The sequence below is a fragment of the Tympanuchus pallidicinctus genome, unplaced genomic scaffold (assembly GCF_026119805.1).
Source record: "Tympanuchus pallidicinctus isolate F22 unplaced genomic scaffold, pur_lepc_1.0 scaffold4, whole genome shotgun sequence".
NCBI lineage: Eukaryota > Metazoa > Chordata > Aves > Galliformes > Phasianidae > Tympanuchus > Tympanuchus pallidicinctus.
In genome coordinates, this window is record NW_026294758.1 from 22,022,177 (window position 1) to 22,041,201 (window position 19,025).

General features: G+C 37.2%; 1 protein-coding gene across 2 annotated transcripts in view; it reads right to left on the minus strand.

Moving 5' to 3' along the window:
- Positions 1-19,025, minus strand: part of FBN2 (fibrillin 2) — a 157,853-nt gene that overhangs the window by 83,767 nt on the left and 55,061 nt on the right. For both annotated transcript variants that reach the window (XM_052701072.1, XM_052701073.1), the window contains 9 exons: positions 16,092-16,244; positions 15,106-15,342; positions 14,269-14,406; positions 9,248-9,367; positions 8,589-8,714; positions 7,831-7,953; positions 6,671-6,793; positions 2,749-2,901; positions 1,854-1,907 (listed from right to left, as the gene is read on the minus strand). In XM_052701072.1, the coding sequence (XP_052557032.1) occupies positions 1,854-1,907; positions 2,749-2,901; positions 6,671-6,793; positions 7,831-7,953; positions 8,589-8,714; positions 9,248-9,367; positions 14,269-14,406; positions 15,106-15,342; positions 16,092-16,244 (1,227 nt within the window). The remainder of the gene's footprint in view (positions 1-1,853; positions 1,908-2,748; positions 2,902-6,670; positions 6,794-7,830; positions 7,954-8,588; positions 8,715-9,247; positions 9,368-14,268; positions 14,407-15,105; positions 15,343-16,091; positions 16,245-19,025) is intronic.

Sequence of the window (19,025 nt, forward strand, 5' to 3'; positions counted from 1 at the left end):
CCTTTAAAGGTCTCTTCCAACTCAAATAATTCTATCATTCTAAAAGTTATGCTATGCCTGGATTAAACTCAAAGATCTGAGATATCTGAACATTACTTAAGAAAGTATAAAGTAGTATAATATTTCAGCTTTATGTTTCCTTTAAAGCAGAAAGTTTTCTGTATCTTCCTGGCCTCGTTTACATCTTGCAGGAAAACCACATTTCATGATTCTGTTTCTCCTTATAAAGTTAATAATAGAATCATAGAATATCCTGAGTTGGATGTGACCCAGAAGGCTCATAGTCCAACTCCTCAAAGTTAATGCTTTTAGAAAGTCCTGTCCCTCCCTTTACTTTTTATGTTGAACCAGACAGTAAAATCTTTGCCCTCATCAGTGCATTCGGATTCCTCCCACAGGAAGATTTAAAGGTTTTGGGCTTGTTAACCACAAGCTGAATGCAAGCAGTAAGTATGTGGTGATGGATAGCAGCTTAATTAACAAGCTATGAATCAACTGAAAGTCATTCTATATGCCAAGACCTTCACTGGTAAAATATATTCCCATTCACTCAAGATAAGGATTCTCATTGCTTTTGATGAAGAAAACAATATAAATTAGCGACCAGATGCAGGATCAGTATTCCTCTCCTTCAGGACATAAAACTGGCAAACAATCTCCTATGGTGTAAATAGCAGTAGGAATAGCATCAAGAAAACTATGTATGAGCTCACATGCAAGATGTACAAAAAATACCAGTTTTATTCAGATCCCCCCAAGAGATTATGGTATTTAGCTTGCAGTTGATGGAGAGCTTAACTAGTCTTGCATTTTTAGTGAGAAATTTCATTTTCCACATATCCAAAAGACTGTAAAGCCTCCTACAAGTAAATCCTAACAGTAAGGCAGCATTTGTACAAAATCATGATGCACTGCATTTACTTCTTCATGAGATATACAAACCACATATTTCACATTGCTTTTAAGTTTGGCAAGACATTAAGAAATGAGCTCAAAAAGCAAGGATAAAATTATGCACATGTAATTACTGAACCCTTCTAATACAGTGCTTTTTTTTTTTTGAAGTTATGTGACTTTTACTAGGTATCATGTTCCATTGGTCTCAGTCTGTTCCTTCTGAACTGAGTAAGAGTTTTAACATTGATGAGGATAAAAGCTATACAGATTAAATGCCTCGAAATATTACACGTACAGTATCTGGCTGCAACTTTATTAACTCATCAGGGAACAACCTAGCAAAAAAAACACTCTTTCTTCAACCTGTCCTATTTAACTGGAAGGTAAAGCACGTCTTGCCCTTCCTTCAGGTTTGGCTCAACTACTGCTTATAAAATTCTCCTCTCTGATGATAGAAAAAGAAGCTACAACCTTACAAATTCCAGCAACAAATAAAATCTCTCATTCCAGGAACTACATAAGAGGACTTTTTTTTAGTAAGCTTCCTTCCAAGTACCTCATCAGAGAAATTATCTCTGGATCTGGAGTGAAGAACTGCTCCACTATTATTCCAAATGATAGAAAATCAGCTAAAAATGCAAGTGATCCCTGTCATTACCCAAATCAGAGGAACCTGTCTTGTATCCTAAAACTCACATAACATCACATAATGAAAATCACATAACGAAATTAAAATGGACATGACTGTTTTTTTCTTGCTGGATTAAGATAACATCTACGATTGTAGGGAACTAATTCTGGCTCTTTCTTTAGATGGCATTTAGTTATTATGCTTTAATAATGAAAATGCTACAAGTAAAATATTAGTTTCATGTATGTTACAGAAAAATCTGCTTTTAAGTATATCATTTTTTCCCATCTCCAATCACATATACTAAATAAAACGTACAACATACCTCGTCCATCCACGGTAATGCCTATTCCACTGCTACACAGGCCATGAAACTCCGCTATTCATTGCAGCAAGAGATGTTGGGGGAAATAAAAAAACAAAGTCATTTGCAGTGTTTCGCTTTTTTAATCCTAAAATAAATCCACTTGATTCTTTCTCAAAATAATTTTCTACAATTTAAGTAATAAAATGTCAGCGTTCACATGAATTATAGATACCTTAGCTAGATATGATAGTAACATTCCACTCTGAACTTTTGCACATATTCAAATACAAAATTTGATAACAAGAATGAAACCCTAGAGTGATTTCATTATAGTCTTGACAGTACTTCTTGCTCTGATATTACTTTCAACCACAATCCAGTTTTTCTTCCTCTAAAACAACATGGAATGGAATTACCATCCAAGACTTCTTATCTCAATTCTGTTTGCAAGAGTCTTTTTTTTTTTCACTGTCTATGCTCATTTGAAGAACTAATTCCTATAAATTACAGATTTCTAAAGTGAATACAAGACTTCTCTTAAACCAGATTTACTGAACTATGAAATGTAAAGATTTATCAGAGACGTCTGCTTATTCTCTTTACCTAATCATTATTTAGAGTCAACACTTAATTCAAGTATCCAGTTTCATTCACAGAACTCATGTTCCTTCTTTTTCAGTTTTGTCACAGTCAGGGCAGCTCTGTAACTTGGTTTGCCTCAAATGTTACAATGCATAAAAAGTCAGTACAGAATACCAGAGAGTTTGCTTTTCTTAAAAGGAGCAAACACTTTCAGTGTACAATTCTATTAAGTAAACTGTTCATTTTTCTTAAATGTATGAAGTAAATGAGCTCTCTGAATAAGATTTAAAAAAAAAAACAAACCAGTAGTTGAAGAAATATAAAATTCTACCTGAGTTTTTAGCAGGGCAGGGGTGACATGGCTCTCCAAAACCATAGTCAGGATTGGCACAGCAACATTCAGATTTTGTCACAGCACCAGGGAAGGGACGAATGCATGCTCCTTTTTTGATACCTCCATAGCATGTGCTACGCATATGAGTATCTAACAAAGAGAAAGCAAATAAATCTTCTATTTCTTTAGGCCCCAAGTGAAATGGATACACTATCTATGAAAGGGACCTGCAGGTATTGATGACAGTAAGCTCAACAATTTTCAGAATTTTAGGAAATTCTTTTAGACAGCTTTTAACATGTTTTGCTATTGCTGTTCATGCTGTTGTTTTTTGTTTTTTGTTTGTTTTTTTTTGTTTGTTTGTTTTTGTTGTTTTTTTTTTTATTGGATATTTCAGGGTCAGATGCCTTTTGCATAAATGTTTAAAGGATAATATGGGCTACCTTCCAGCAAGAGTGTTTGTGGACAGTCAACCTAAACATACAATTGAGAACAGCAGGATACAGAGTAAGCAGTCTTTAGTTTTTACTTTTACACTTCTGGAGACACTTGCTAGAACTTCACACTTGCTAGAACTTCAGGTATCTACAGACTAGGCCAGAGCATGGCTTTAATTACATTCCTCGTTGAACTTCCAGTAGAACTATGATACGCTGAGGTCTGAACATGAGTCTCAATTCACTTAAAGAGGATCCAAGGGAATGCAGATAGATGCCTTAAACATGTCCTGAAAACAACAAAGAAATTTGCACGAAAAATATAACAGCGCCAATTCCAACAAGAACTGGCAATTTCTTACGTGTCCTTCCAGCTCTTAGCTGTAAGCTGGCTCCTTCAACATGGCATAGCCTGTACATAAAACGTTGTCCATGGTCTCCCATAGGACAAGCAGTTCTGGAGCACAGCTAAATGCAGCCCAGATTTCAGGGCTCATTCTTTGCCAAGAGCCTAGGTGAAGCCAGTACAATTCACTTGCACTTGACAGCAGGAAAAGATTTTTATGCTTGACAACAATAAAGTATCATTGCACAAGAAAAGTCTGCTTATGTACCCAGCAAAATAGTTAGTCGCACCACATCCTTTTCCTTCATGTCTAGAAAGTCCAGATGTCAATCTGTTCACACTCTGCTATGAATAAAAGAGCTTTGATCACTGTTCTCTCACAGAAGAGAAGGTTTTCCCCTAGTTATGTGTCCAGGAGAGAATGAAGAAGCAATTCAAGAGAAGGAAACACCTGGAGGAGAAATTTTCAGTGGGAGAAAAGATTGGAAATTATGAAGAAGTACTTTATTGGAAGGTCGTCAAAGATGTGAAGGTGGAAAGCAGCTGAAGGAAGCTACAGATGCCATATATTAGGAGGAAGCTTTTTCAACAAAGTTTTTATAAAAGAAGAACAGGCAATCTGATGGAGAATTTCTTCACAAATTGTAGGAAAACAGTCTAATCTACACTAACACTGATTCACAAAGCCCACAAAGAAGGAATAAATAAACTCATTCTTCAAGAATCTAAAATACTGTGACAGGAAAAATGCTCTCCCAGGGCTGTGCTTCCCGTGCTCCATCTGCACATCAGCTGCTTGAGGCACCTTGCTAAGCTGAAGTTTGCCATGTCGCAATAGTTCTGACCACACGCCTCACTGATGAACCTACTCTGCTCCCTAAATAGTTTGATCAGCCTTGGGCTATTAATTTCAGAATGCTGGGGAACTTATTTTATGCCCTGAACCATATCCTAGCATTGGTGCTTTTGTAACCATGTGCTTGTCTCTGGGATTTTATTCCATATTTTTCCGGAGAATGGTCTTGGAAGACCATTTATAGACTCTCAAATTTTGTAGTGAAGCACTTCAGCAGCTGGAATATTAACACCACTGTATTTGTGGTCAGGGTCTGGTGGACCAGTGATTGACCTATTCTCAGTGAAAGCCACTGCACTTATCCAGATGTCTTAGAAGGATGAATCATGCAATGCTCATGACAGGCACTGCAAAATAACCAGACTAAAACTAAACTTAGCTATTTTGTCCTGGATGGCTGTATTTGGGCAGAGATGTGAAATGCAGACTGAATCATAACTAAAAGTACCTCAGCAGAGAACAAACAACATTGTACAAAGCTACAGCCACAGGTTAGTGCAAGTTCTGAGATGACACACATACACACAGAGCCAGCAGAGGTATCTTAGCATGAAGTTGCAGTTGAAAGTATAGCCAAATTCTAGATGTGTGCAAATACTATCTTGGCTCTGAGTAGTTATCTAACTGTTCCTTTTCCAAGCATTTGTTCTCCTTTACTGTTCTTTTTTTTTTTTTTTTTTTTTTTCCCTAAACTTGAATAACATTTTGTGGTTAACCCTAAAATATTTATTAATGTTAAATAAAAGAACACTTTACTCCTTTATTCTATGAATAATCCCATCAGAATCAATGTTACTATTCAAAAGCAAAATAACACTTAAATTTGAAGTGAGACTATAGCTTTTATTTTTAAAGTCATTATTGTTCCAATAATTGCCTAGCACGTTTGTAGAATTACTGCTAGAAGGATGCTGCTCCATGTAACTTACTAACTTTTGGATTATAAATGCCCTTAATACTAATACTTTTCCAGCAGCCAGGTTGTCTTGTAATAAATAAGACAGAATAGCCAGAGAATTCCTGTAGCTAACACAGCATGTGTAAATATATACATACACACAAAATTCTGAACAGCAAACTGGCTCTGAAATTCCATTCTGAAGGTCATGTATAAGGACATCTTTGTTACGCACTATTGGAAATTTCCTCTTTTATTTTAGACCTGGAATAATTACATCATCTTTTTAAAGAGAATTTTCCAAATAAATCATGATTCTGCCTTATGATTTTTCCCATATTAAGGATATTTCCCGTTGAAAATTTAAGCTTTTATGGTAAACCCTAAAGCTATGATATGTGGAATTAAACACTTTCAAATAAAACATATTGTTCATAGGTGACAGCCAATTTGTGAAGCATTTCACTGCTAGAACTGTGGCAATGTTAGGTAAATGGGAACGCAGAACTGATTCTTTGCAGCTGTATCACTGACAAGGGTGAAGATGAGGCCAACTTGGACCATGAAAAAGGTACTGAACAGCTTGTACTCAAATCTGGTTTTGCTGCTGTGTCATATGCAGTGAAATTCCTATATTAAAAACAGTACACAAAACTTCTTCTCATTCTTACATCTTTTGACTGCTTTTCTCCAAACTTTTAATAAACTAGAAGAAAACAAACAACCTGACCAGAGAACAATCCTTGTTTTTGTTGGTTCAATTTTTAGTACAGTTTTGCTTACTAAAAAAATCTCATTAGTTTAAAATAACAAATACTTGCATTCCAGCTGAATCTAAGAAACTGCTTTTTATTAAGATCAGAAGAATAACAGGTAAACAAGAGGTGGCACCAGCCTGATTCCACAAAGAAATGTAAGCTTTTACATTTTACATCTTGACTTTTAACACTGGCTTTATGTGATAGAATTCCTAATAATCAGAAATAAAGATTTGATTTCACAGAACCTATTCATCTAGGTTTTGCTCCTTCTCTTGCTAAAGTTTTATCTTTTTTAACATTATGGTAGGAGGAGAATGTTTCCAGATTAGAGAAAGATAAGAAAACAGGAGTGCAAAAATATCAGTGCCCCACAGTAGATACACTTCCTTTTGTGAACTGAAGTAGAAGTTGTGCAACTGAATATAATTCTGAATGTACATACATGTGTACACACCTGGAAACAAACATATAACAGAGCAAAACAAAAAAGGTCAATTTTATTTAAGAAAAAGACCTCCTTGGTTTATTTTAATTCTACAGCTGATGACAACATGTCCCAGAAGGATATCATATAATGCGTAAGTCCCCTTGCCTTTCAATTAAAAAAAAAGTCTCACTCACCTACACACACACGACCATCAACTCCAACAGCCAAGCCAGGTGGACATTCGCATCGAAAGGATCCTTCAGTATTTATGCAATGACCATTCATGCAAATTCCCGATGTCTGACATTCATCAATGTCTATCAGGAGGAAACACCATTCAACAACATATTTGCTGTTTAAGCAGGTTTACAAATAGTGTTTTTAGAACACCACCTATTGTCTGTTTGATAGCAGATGAATCACTGAGACATGCTAGGTTTGTTTCTAATAAAATCTCAGCTAGGAATCATACTATGTAATCAGAATTCCAGCTGTGCACTAAAACGTCAGAAAAAAACTTTATGGAACAGCAAGGTACTTCAGATTGAGCAAAATTAGTGATAAATGTTGCCCTTTGTTCATCTTCTGATAAAAGAAACTCACAGAATATCTGTATGATAGTGAACTTTAACTTCAAGTAATTTTTAATGGTTGTGAATTTCTAAGTGAATAGCCCAGCCATATATGCAGATTAAGAAAAACACAAATAATATAAACAGTTCAACTTCAAGGCAGAAAGCTAATGTAGTTACATGATTTTCTACCTCCTAGAAACGCCTCACACTCAAACCTACTTCTACTAGCTGCAACAGGCATTTTCCAATACTTTACTTGAACAGAAACTAAATCAAGCTCTATTCCTAAACCACTTTATGCAGTGTTTCCACAATCTCATTTAAAAAGGATTCAAACTCTATTTACCAAATATGGTGTCCTAAATTTTGAATTGCTAGAATAGTGGTATAGAAGGAATATTCGAGCATGTTCAAAATAAAACATTTTAACCATTTTAAACTTCCCGTATTCTACTAATTCTACCATTTCATAAAAGGCCTGCATATTTTGCTGCATTTGAAATGATTCCAATATGTTTCAACCTAATTTATCATCTGTTGCAGTACTTTGTAATAGTGCTAAATAATTCAGTTATTTCAAAAGAAAAATTAAGAATGTAAATTAAAGAACTATTTTCAGGAAGCGTAGGACATCCTCAGTAACAAATTAGTAAGGTGCTAGTATGATATCAAATCAATCTGATGAGATTGCCATTTTTTGCACGAATGAAAATGCAGGAAATAATAATAATGCTGTTTTAGTCAAAATTCTCTCACTGTTACAGCACAGTTGTACATACCAGTACAGTACCGTCCATTTGGAGACAGAACAAATCCTGGTTTGCAGATGCATTTAAAACTCCCATCCTCATTTATGCACATCCCATTTAAACACATGTTTGTAGTTGTACACTCATCATGGTCTGCAAAGCATTGCAAAGAGAATTGTTTACACCTCTTCAACTCCAAAATATGACACAGTGTGAATAAGCAGTCATAAGAGATGTGACAGACTCCTTCACTTTAAGATTAAATTACTCTTTCAACTGATGAAACATCTGAAGTTTTCAATCTACATTGAAGCACAGCAGCAGATGTGTACACCATCATAATCAGTTGTTTTGTGTGTTTCAGCAGACTGTGCATAGAATAACAATGCACAGTCTTTTTTTATGTGAAAGCTTCAATCACCTGTTCTAATTAAAAGCTTGCTGCAAACTGCTTTTTATCTTGGAAGATTTTTTGATGCAGAACAGCCAATATAAAAACAGTGATTTCTTCATCAATTCTGATATAGGAAGTGCTTACTGTGAAGCTTTAGGCAAAAATGCTACTGCTGGCACTGAACTACCTGTATCTCCTGAGATGTAGCTTTGAAAACAAAAATGACATCAACTGTTATTTGAAAGCACACTGTTTCATACAATGTCTATTTGATCACAGAGGATTAAGTTCACATCAGGTCATGTCTTATTTCACAAAAGATAAAGAGCACTATGAAGTACAATTTCTACAATCACCAGACCAGTGCATGCTATATATGAAGACGAGTTCTTACCCACGCAGTTTTTTCCATCTGTAGTCAATTCAAATCCAGCATTGCAAATACACTGAAAACTTCCATCAGTGTTTACACATCGGCCATTTTTACAAAGGACACCATTCTGGATGCACTCATCTATATCTGAGGGGGAGGGGAAAAAAAAAACAAACAGGGAAAAGGTACCATAAAATAAAAATGCATATAGTGAAGATAATTCCATTGAAAAATGCAGGGATGTTGCTTAAATATTACTTTGAAAAAAATAATAAATAGTTAAGAATTTGCTCTCTTTCCATTGGAGATACAAAAAAACAGTATCTTGCAAACTTGTACAATAAACTTATGGCAGTGGTGCTCAACAATTACAAATTGAAAGCACCTCTAAAAACCTGTCCAAACATTCATCTGCTTCCATACATAAATGCACACTTGCACAATGATAGTCCATTTCCTAATTTTTTGTAGAATTCTTGTTCAGAATGGACTTGTCAAATAATAGGTATTCCAGGATAATGGAATAACATCATCAGCAAAATGGCAGCCGAGAACAAGGATTCTAATTAACACAAAGTCTATTGGAATTTACTGAAATAGCACTAGCAACTACATTGAACATAATCTGACAGGAGACAGAACATCTGCAATACCAGTAGACATGAAGCCAATTTTCTTACCAATGCAAGCTTGCTTGGTAGGAGTTCTCTGGAAACCCGCATGGCACTTGCAGTAATATGAACCAGGTGTGTTGACACAATCTCCATTAGAGCATGGGTTGGACGTGCATTCATCAACATCTGTTGGCAGCACAGGGGAACATCAGTCAAAACACCACGTACACATCTTATTTTTCAAGCCTAGAAGCTTCTAAGTGAAAAAGACAGTAAACTGTCAAATCTTGAAACTTAAAACTTGTTCATGATACAAAATCATGACTTTCCTAAGAACGCACAGTTCTCACAGCAAACTAGCCTGATATTTTCAAGAAACAGTGTCACTGCATCACAGCATCTGACAGTTGCCAGGTTAAAGCAACCCTTTAGTCAGCAGAGTCTCTTTTAACTGAATAACCACTTGTTCTTTAGAATATAACCAGCACTAATCAAAGAAGGCATTTAAAATGCAGAGCAGATCTTGTCATCTGAAAACTGTCATCTTGTCATCTGAAAACTGAGACTATATTACAGGTTTATGGTAGAAATGTGAGGAACGGCCACGCACCAGCAGAAGGGATTCTTAATGAGGCTGCACTCTGCGTATGGCATCTCAACTTTTTAAGCTTCACTGCAACCTCAGTCCTAGCCTGTTTTTACATTTCAGTAGTGCTGCTTTTACCCTACTTCTTCTCTAGAATGAACCTTATTTTCCTCTTCAAAAGCTTTCAGTTTTTTGGAGCAACCAGTAATATAACCAGAAATACACTTCAACCAGTTTAAATTTTAGATAACCGATCAGAAATTACTCCCATCTCACACAGGGCTCTGAGAACTTATTGCCTTTCAAGAACCCTTCTCAGGTTTGATTCCCAATGGCTTTCTGTGAACCAATTGTGACTCTAGACTGAGAAAGTTATTCCTAGCTCCAAAACCACACTGTTTGTTCCTCCCTCATTATGGTTTCTGAAGTCCTCCACAACCTCCCACCTTTATCAGTTCTAGTTTTAAAACTTAAATCATTATATCTTGAAAATAATAGCACTGAATTAGAGATCAAACTCACAAAAAGTATTTTTTTCCAACACAGGCCATTCTATGACTCTATGATTTTCACTTACTGTTAAATAAATGCATACTTCTTTAAAGTGCTGTAACATGAATAGCTAGATTATACATGTGCCAATTAACATAAACAACATCACACACTTCACAGGATTTAATGTGTATACAGTTAAAACCAGTGGCATCAATATACAACTCAATAAGATCTAGGACTACCCAAATCAATGATTTTGTGAGCTGGCTCACAATATTCCTGGTGGTTAGATATACCCAGATTGTTTTGGGTAAACAGTTAAGTAAACGGAGGTAAAACAAATGGAAGAATCAAATACCTTCTTTTACACATATTTAGCCTATTCCTTTTTGCATAGGCATCACTCCAGTAAAACCACAAGAATGAAGCAAAGTAAAGAAAAGAGAAATTCAGAATGTTAAATACAATTTAGAAGACAAAACATATCAGCTTTTTACATTGCAAAAAAAATATGTCTGTGTAGTTATAGCAGCTTCCTCCCCTCAGGCTTCTCCACAGTGCCTGTTTGTTGGGATGCTTCTTGTCTTGAGTAGGTATATTTCCCCAGTGCTCAGCCAGTTTGGGAACAAAGGAGATCTGAGCATGGCTCTATCAGAGCAAAGTTCTCAGCTACCAAAAAGATGTCAAAGTCTAAATCATATTTTCACATTAACATCTTGCCAAACACTGTAATTCAAATGAATTTACAGTATATTTATGTTGCTTTAGGATAGGGGAGGACAGAGGAAACTTACAAATAATAGCTAAGGCACTCTTCTATACTGTTTAGTTTTCATACAGAGATTAGCATTTATGGCATATTATAAGTCAGTTAGCTTAATTTGTTAAAGAAATGTTCATGTTGTAAGTGGACCTCACTGTAAATTGATTTATAAATTCTACAGCAAGAATGCAATGCTCCTCTTTGAAATAGCTGACATAAGCTTTGAAAATCCCTGCGAAGCCTTGTGTGTGAGATGATTTTCCCATAAAACATTCATTTTAAATTCATCTTATTTTTATGAGCTGTTGGTAAAAAAGGGAAATAGCAAATATATGTTAATATAAAGAAGTTGTTGGCTTTGAGTTTGCATTGCAAACATGCATATTCAAGCACTGTAAACAGGAAACATATGAGACAGATATTCAGCCCATTTCATTCTATCTCCCTGCACACCTCTTTTCAGTGACAAATATTTCTTTTTCATCACTTACATCACAATTATATGCCTTTCTCAGGGTTTCACCTGTAACACTTGTCAGAAGAGACAAAACGGAACTTCCAAAACTCACTTGAGACTTACTGTGATGAGTGTGAAGATCCATTATAAAATTTAAAACACAGAAGTCTAGTTGTCTGGTAATACAAATTGCAACAGACCACAGAGGGCAGTGAGGCCCTGGCAGCTTCTCTGCCCAGAGAAGCTGTGGTGCCCCATCCCTGTAGGCACCTGTAGGTCAGGTTGGATGGGGCCCTGGGCAGCTGAGCTGGTGGGGGGCAGCCCTGCCCACAGCTGGGGCTGGGTGGGTTTTAAGGACCCTTTCAGCCCAAGCCATTCTATGATGTGATACGATATGATTATGCTTTGATTTGTCAGAATACCTTTGAAATAATGATTTTGTTTTCTTTAAACAAAAATGTTTAATAACTTCTGGCTTCTTAATTTACTGCTTGGGGAGTAGGCAGCCAGAGAGAGCAGCATAAAAGCAGAGATCATTTATATACCATTAACCCTACTTTACTTGGTGAAATTCAAATGTTATCAATACCCCAAGTCGTGTTATTTCAGTATGAGAAAAGTACTTAATTTAGACTGAAGCAACCCTCTAATATGAGTTAATATATATCAATACACACATGCAGTTAATTTCTTGTCTGAAGTTCTGAGACAACTTTACGTGATTCACAGCAACTAATATTCACAAACCAGCACTTCAATGTGGCACTTAATACACTCTTACTACTTCTCTGTAATGCCATTAGAAAGTAACAGTGAAACAAAGCTGTGTTATCGAGATAAATATTCATAAAGTTCACCATTTCGTACAAGGTCTCTCAAATGTAAGCAGCTCCTTAAACTACAAGCCACTGAAAAGTCAAAATAATTAGTAATGATTAGTTCGGATTATTTAAGTATGCCAGCTTTCAGGAGATACTTAGAGCCTTCCAAAATAGCTTCCCAAGAGTCAAGGCTCACCACAGTCTGGAGATAACTGATTACAGTGACACAAAATTAACTGCTGTCAACAAATGGCAAGAATTCTAAACATAATGGAAACAAAGTATATCCAGGCAAAGCAGACTTACACCAACATTCCTACTCCTCAGCTACAATGCACTTATACTTACTGTGGCCCAAGAATGTAGCAAGAGAATAAATCCCCAGTATTTCTCAGCCAGGTAAGTGCTCTATAAAACTTTTGCCAAAGAGAAAAAAGCTGATAAAAGTTGGATTTGCCATATATATCACAGATGACAATTCAGAAGATGAACCTTAACACTCTCCAAGTACACAAAAAAACTGAGAGAAAGGTACTAAATTACTTTCCTTAGTCCAGCAGCTCCGTGTCTTCTTGCATTGGGAGACTTCAAAATGCCTATTTCTCCAGTTTAGAGATGAGGATGTGGTGTGGGACCACATGAAAGAACTTGCACAAGGTCCAAGCAGAAGACATCAGTTGCCTTTCCTTTGTCCACCAATGCCATCAGTCCATCACAGAAAGCTACCAGACTACCAGGCACAGTCTGCCCTTAGTGAAGCCATGCTGGCCGTCTCAGATCACCTGCTCATCCCTCATGTGCCCTGACAAATGTTCTGGAAGGTACATGTCTTCTAACCAATGTACCTGTAGAATCCCTTCTTACATTCCTTGCCAAGTTCAGTTCTGTGCCTGCCCCATCTTCCCCTGCCTCTAGTAGAGCCCAGCACCATCTTTTTTGTTTCCTAATTTCAACCCACAAGCTCTCTCAATCTGTTCGTGGCTGTTTCTCAGAGGACAGAGGGCAACTCCTCCAACCCCTCTTGCTGGGCCTATCCCTTTTAGAAAGTTTGTAGCCCTCAATCGTAGTATTCCAGTTGTGAAATTTGTCCCTCCATGATTCTGTGGTAGCAACTAGGTCACAGTTTTCTAACTGTACCACAGTTTCCACCTCCTTCCGCATATTTCCCATGCTGCATGCACTTGTGTACAACCACTTCAGCTGGGATACCAGCAGCATTATTTTCTTGAAGGAAACTCCCAAAATCCTCTGGGACAAATCTGAGTTTTCCCTGTTTGTTTCCTCAAGTGACAGTGTTCCCTGGCTCTTCCTTTGCCATTCAGTAGCACAACTCTTTTCCCTCTCAAATCCAGTTTATAACCCTGCTGCTGAGCCTAGTCAGCTTGCTGACAGTGTATTACTGCCTCTCCTGTTCAGTTATGTCCCGTGTAATGTCAACATGCCTGATCTACCAAGGATGCATCCACGATCTTAGTATTCACAACTTTAGTGTGGTGACATCCATGTAGCCACATATTCATATTCCATTCTCTTCCTTCTGCTCAGGTCCCAGTTTCCAACTGGGATGATTAAGAAGAGCACTTCCTGTGTTCCTGATCCCTTCAACATCCTCCCAGGGGACATATCAAATTGGCGTGGGAAAGGAAAACAGTGACATCAGTAACAAACAGGGGCATCCAATGTAAACTACTATTCAACTCTTGTCCCATTTCACTTCTCCAGAAGGCAGCATGCCAAGCCAGAAAAGTCCTGGTACTCAGTTTGCAATTCAGGAGGAAAGGAAAACATGCAATTCAGAGCTGCAATAATTCCCAGCTTTTAGTTGATGGCCTTGGATTACAACATTATTTTAACGACTCTAGTAACTACAATTTTTTGTGATTCTCCGATTCTGCATTTTCACCTTATCTAGGAGACACTAGAAAGTAAAAAAGACAATAACAGATCTAAGAAATTTTTACTTACCAATACAATCACCATTTGCATCCTGCTTATACCCCATATTGCACTCACAACGGTAACTAGAGATGGTTGGTATACAACGTCCATTTAAACAAAGGTTTGGATGATGCTTACAGATGTCTATTGTCTGATTGAGTATTGCTGATATGAAAAACAAACAAACAGCAGAACACAAGTCAAACATTTGTATTTTCAAGTACAAGTAAACTTTACATATATGAGAGTTCACTTTGGGCTTTCAGTCAAGAAAGTATTCTTGCAGAATGGGTGAGTTCTACGTTTGGGAAAACAATGAAAGAGAATAATTTATTTTAAGTGCTAAGTATTTTGGAAGTACTTTGGAATTTATTAGTGCTGACAAAGACGGACCAGCAGGCACCAGCACAACTGGAAAATCCAAATCTTCATGGTGAACTGGGAAGCCAACATATGAGCTGTATATGACTAAATAAACTGGCATAGAGTTAATAGATAAATCAATGTAAAGCTCTTACCACCAGGAGACTGTGATAAACACAAAACTCAGTCATGGTAAGTCATGTGGTAAGTGAAAACAACTTGTAAACACAAAGCCAAAAGATGGCTATAGGCTGAAGGACTCTCTAAGTGAAGCGAAGAAAACAAATCCATACATCTGAACTCCTGTCAGAAAAAGGACTCCCTAGCCCTCTAATATGTGATTTGAAGTCTCCTGTATGTGGCTGAATGCAAAGGCATGCTAAGAACATGTGTAAAGAACACAATGCCATTTTCAGAATAAATACAAAGCAGAAGAACAGGAAAAAAAAATTGAAAGAATCAAAAAAGAGATTAGAAAGTAATAACAACACAAATACTTACTTAGCCCTGTTATTATTGGGCCATTCCCAGTGGGGGTCTGACCACCCGTTCCTACTCCTGCTCCACCTACACCTGGGGAGAAACCATTATTTCCAGGGATGGGAATGAATCCTGCTCCTCCTGGGCTGTAGCCATTGCCATTGCCACCTGGAAGGAATCCATTTCCTCCAGTTCCACCACCACCTCTGGAGCCACCTCCAACAGGCACACCATCCACACAAAGCCTGCGGTGTTCATCTATTGAAGAGGAACACGAAAAGAGGCGTAAAGTAAATGAGTTCTTCTAAGTCAGCTTATTAGGAAGATACAGATCTTTGCGTGCTGCAGCAACCTCACTGTCTTTACTGTTATGTGTTCCCTCTCCCATTTCTAATCTCAAGGGAATTCCACAGTTGTGACAGGTGTTATTTGAGGGAGGTCACTAAGAACAATAAAATGAAATATCTTAATTTACAACCGTACGTTTAAACCATTTTGTTGATGTTTCCAACAACAATAACTCCCTGATACCTCAGAGATTTTGATACAGATAAACTGGAAACACATTTCATGAGGGATGTGGAATATTGTTCTGTGAGTATAGAGTTGAAAGAATAAATGAAATACTGATGCATTCCTAGTTCAAAGTAACATGAAATTTTATGAAAAGAGAGAGCAGCTGTTCCTTTAAATCGAAATGAACTATGGACCCTCAGAGTCATTTCCTCTTTGAGCTTGACCACAAAATCTTCCCCATTTCCTGAGAACTATTTCCAATGTCAACAAAAGGACGTTAAAGAAACTAGTCCCAAACAATAAAGGACCAGAAAAAAATTGCTCACAGATGGAAATATCATTATTAAAAACACAAGAATGAGTAATAATCTAAATCTCTTTCTTTTTAGCCTACATTTTCAAGTAGTTTAAAATGATCTCCAGCTAAAGTAGAAGGGACAGCAAGGAGAAAACAAAACAAAACAACAAAAAACCCCCACCAGACCACTCACCAGATCCTCTAACAGGACACATCTCTGGAACAGATCCAATGGCCCAGCACCGGCCAGACTCACAGCAGCACTGCCTTTTGGTGAATCTACCAGGAAGTTCCTGGGCACAGCGGCCATTCACTAGGTTGGAGAAGCATGTACTTGTCCTCTGATCTGGAAGCCAATTTAAAAAAAAAAAAACAATAAAAAATAGTAACGTGAACTCTCAAAGCTACTTTCCCTTATTCAATTCATATAAGCACTAAAATGTTTGAAATGTTGTATCTAAAAACAAAGCAAAACATCCAATAAGTATCTGACATGATCAGCACCAATCCATTCTATATTTAATTTACTTCATGTTCTTTTAGTTTGAGTGATACTAGAATTGCATTAATCTAACATCTAGTTGTCAAACTCATCTTTCCTTCCGGTCATGACAAGTACTCAATTTCTTTCAGAAATTATTTTGTGGAATGGACTAGGTACACTTTTTATATTAGCATCGTCAACACTCAGTACAGAAGTTTTGGGAAAGAACAGAAATCCTGTGGGTATTACACACAATTATTTCAGACTTTGTTAGGTGAGTTTTTAGAAGAAAGCAAATAGCACGTTCTTCAGATTCAGATCCCAGCCAAGATCCCGATGTATACAGGACATAAGGACCTCAGTAATTACTCATTCTCCTTTACCAGTCCTTCCCTTTTCTTGGTTTCAATAGGACAAGCAACAACAGGCACAGACTTAAACACAGCAGGTTTTGTCTGAACATCAGAAAACATGCTTTAACTATGTGGGGGAGAGAACCCTGGGAAAAGCTGCCCAAAGGCTGTGGGGTCTCCTCCATAGTGATATTCCAAAGTCACCTGGCCACAGGACCAGGCACCCTGTTCTGGGTGCCCTTGTTGGGTCTGGGATTGGATTGCATGGACTCAGAGCTCCCTGACAATTTCAACCATTCTGTGACTGTTACTGTAGTCCCAACCACATCTATCCTTATTCACTACAGGTATTACCTACTGAACAGCATCACTGATATACAGCTTGTAAAAGAACAAGGCTAAGCCAATAATAAAATTTGAAAAAAGAGACTATCAGCAACTAAATATTTTATATCACAGCCTGCTCTGCTACTCAACAATCAAAAATGGAAGAAAAGTGTATATTTCAATGCAGTCACAGTAAAATGATTAGGACATTTATATGCAATTGCTACTCAAATGACTTGAAGAAAATCGTGTTACTTGCTGGACTATGACAAACTTCTACTAATTTACTGCAAGGAAAAATACTTAGTTGATCAATTTATTACCTCTGCTCATAATACAGCTTCAATATGACAAAGAATGGCTATAGCAGGTTCCCAGACATAGTCACTGGAAAACAATAAACTGATTCTATTTTAACGTATTCATTTCAAAAAGCTGCTAACTTTGAAACACTATGAGAATCAAGTAGGTATAAAAAGCAGATATATACAAGGACTGAAAACTAGCATTGGTTTTATTTAAACAAGCAAAACCAGGAGATTTCTTTTTGCAAAACTCCTACCAAGTATAGCCTCGTGCGAACATCATCATGCTCTTAAAAGCATAATGCAACATTTTCCCTTGAGTCATTTCACTGAAATTAACAACTTTTGAAGATAAAAAACATGCAAGAAGAACAAAAGTCAGCTATTCACTTTCATTCAAGTATTTTCCAACAATTAACATAAGCAGTAAAACAAAACAGTATGCATAAGGCAGAAGATCACTGTTCCGTTCTAGTCTGTCCTTGTGAGGCTCCATCTGGTGTACAGCAATCAGGCCCCCAGCAAAGGAAGGATGTTGAAGTAGGCCCTGTGAAGAAGTAGGCGGTATGATAACCAGAGGGCTGGAGCACCTCTCCTGCAAAGACAGGCTGGAAGAACTGGTCTTTTCTCTGGCCTGGAAAAAAGAAGGCAGTGAGGGAGACCTCACTGCAGCCTTACAGTACTTGAGGGGAGATTATAAACAGAAGTGGATTTTTTACAAGGTCTGATAATATAGAGATAAGGAGAAATGGCTTTAAACTAAAAGAAGAGAGATGTAAGCTAGATTTTAGAAGGAAATTCTTTACATAAAATAAAGACAAACAGTTGCTAAGGTCAAAAACATAAATCTTAATTATAAGCATTTTTGAAATGACAGGCCCTCACTCAAAAGCTATGTTTAAGAATCATTTTGAACATTTAGTTGAACATCAGGAGATTTCATTCATCTTTTAAAAAGAAAAGGCCAAAATATTTCATAGACTCTGGAGTGTAAGGCAAAGAACCCAGTGCTACAAAATATGGCAGAAGGCTCGGGTGAGGAGAGGCATCAAAGATTTCTCCTTACAGCACACTAAAGAACTGTTCACTCACACATTTTTAATCATAAAGCATTACACTGCTCTGATCTCCAAAGTTGAGAAAGATGCTGCAGTGCTCAACGTGGCTGCCACACAGCAGGAGCTGGGCCTGCACTAAGGAGGGCCTGCACTAGCTTCTTCAAAGCAGCAGCCATCCCACCTCCCAGAAAAAGACCTGCAGTTCCCCTGCACTATCAGCAAGATGCCTCCACTCCAGCTGCCTTCCCTCAGGTTGCAGTTGGGGCAATAATAGTTACCTTAGTATCTATTAGTATCTTAGGTGCCTGAAAGCATCAAAGTGCCTAACAGTTTCAGGGCCTCATTCAAGTCATGCTCTCAGTGTATAAACAGTACATTTAAGATCCTAAAGTCTGTTCAAGCTAACAGGAAACATGGCTGATACAAAGGATACCAAGCAATACAAATAGACACTAGATACAACTCTGAAAAGCCCAGTGTGACAAAAATTAAGACAACAACTGTGACATCAGAATATCTATGAAATTATTTTTTCTTATGTGTAGATACATCTGAATGAATAAATGTCATCCAGTCTTCTCTTAAAAATCTAACATTCAC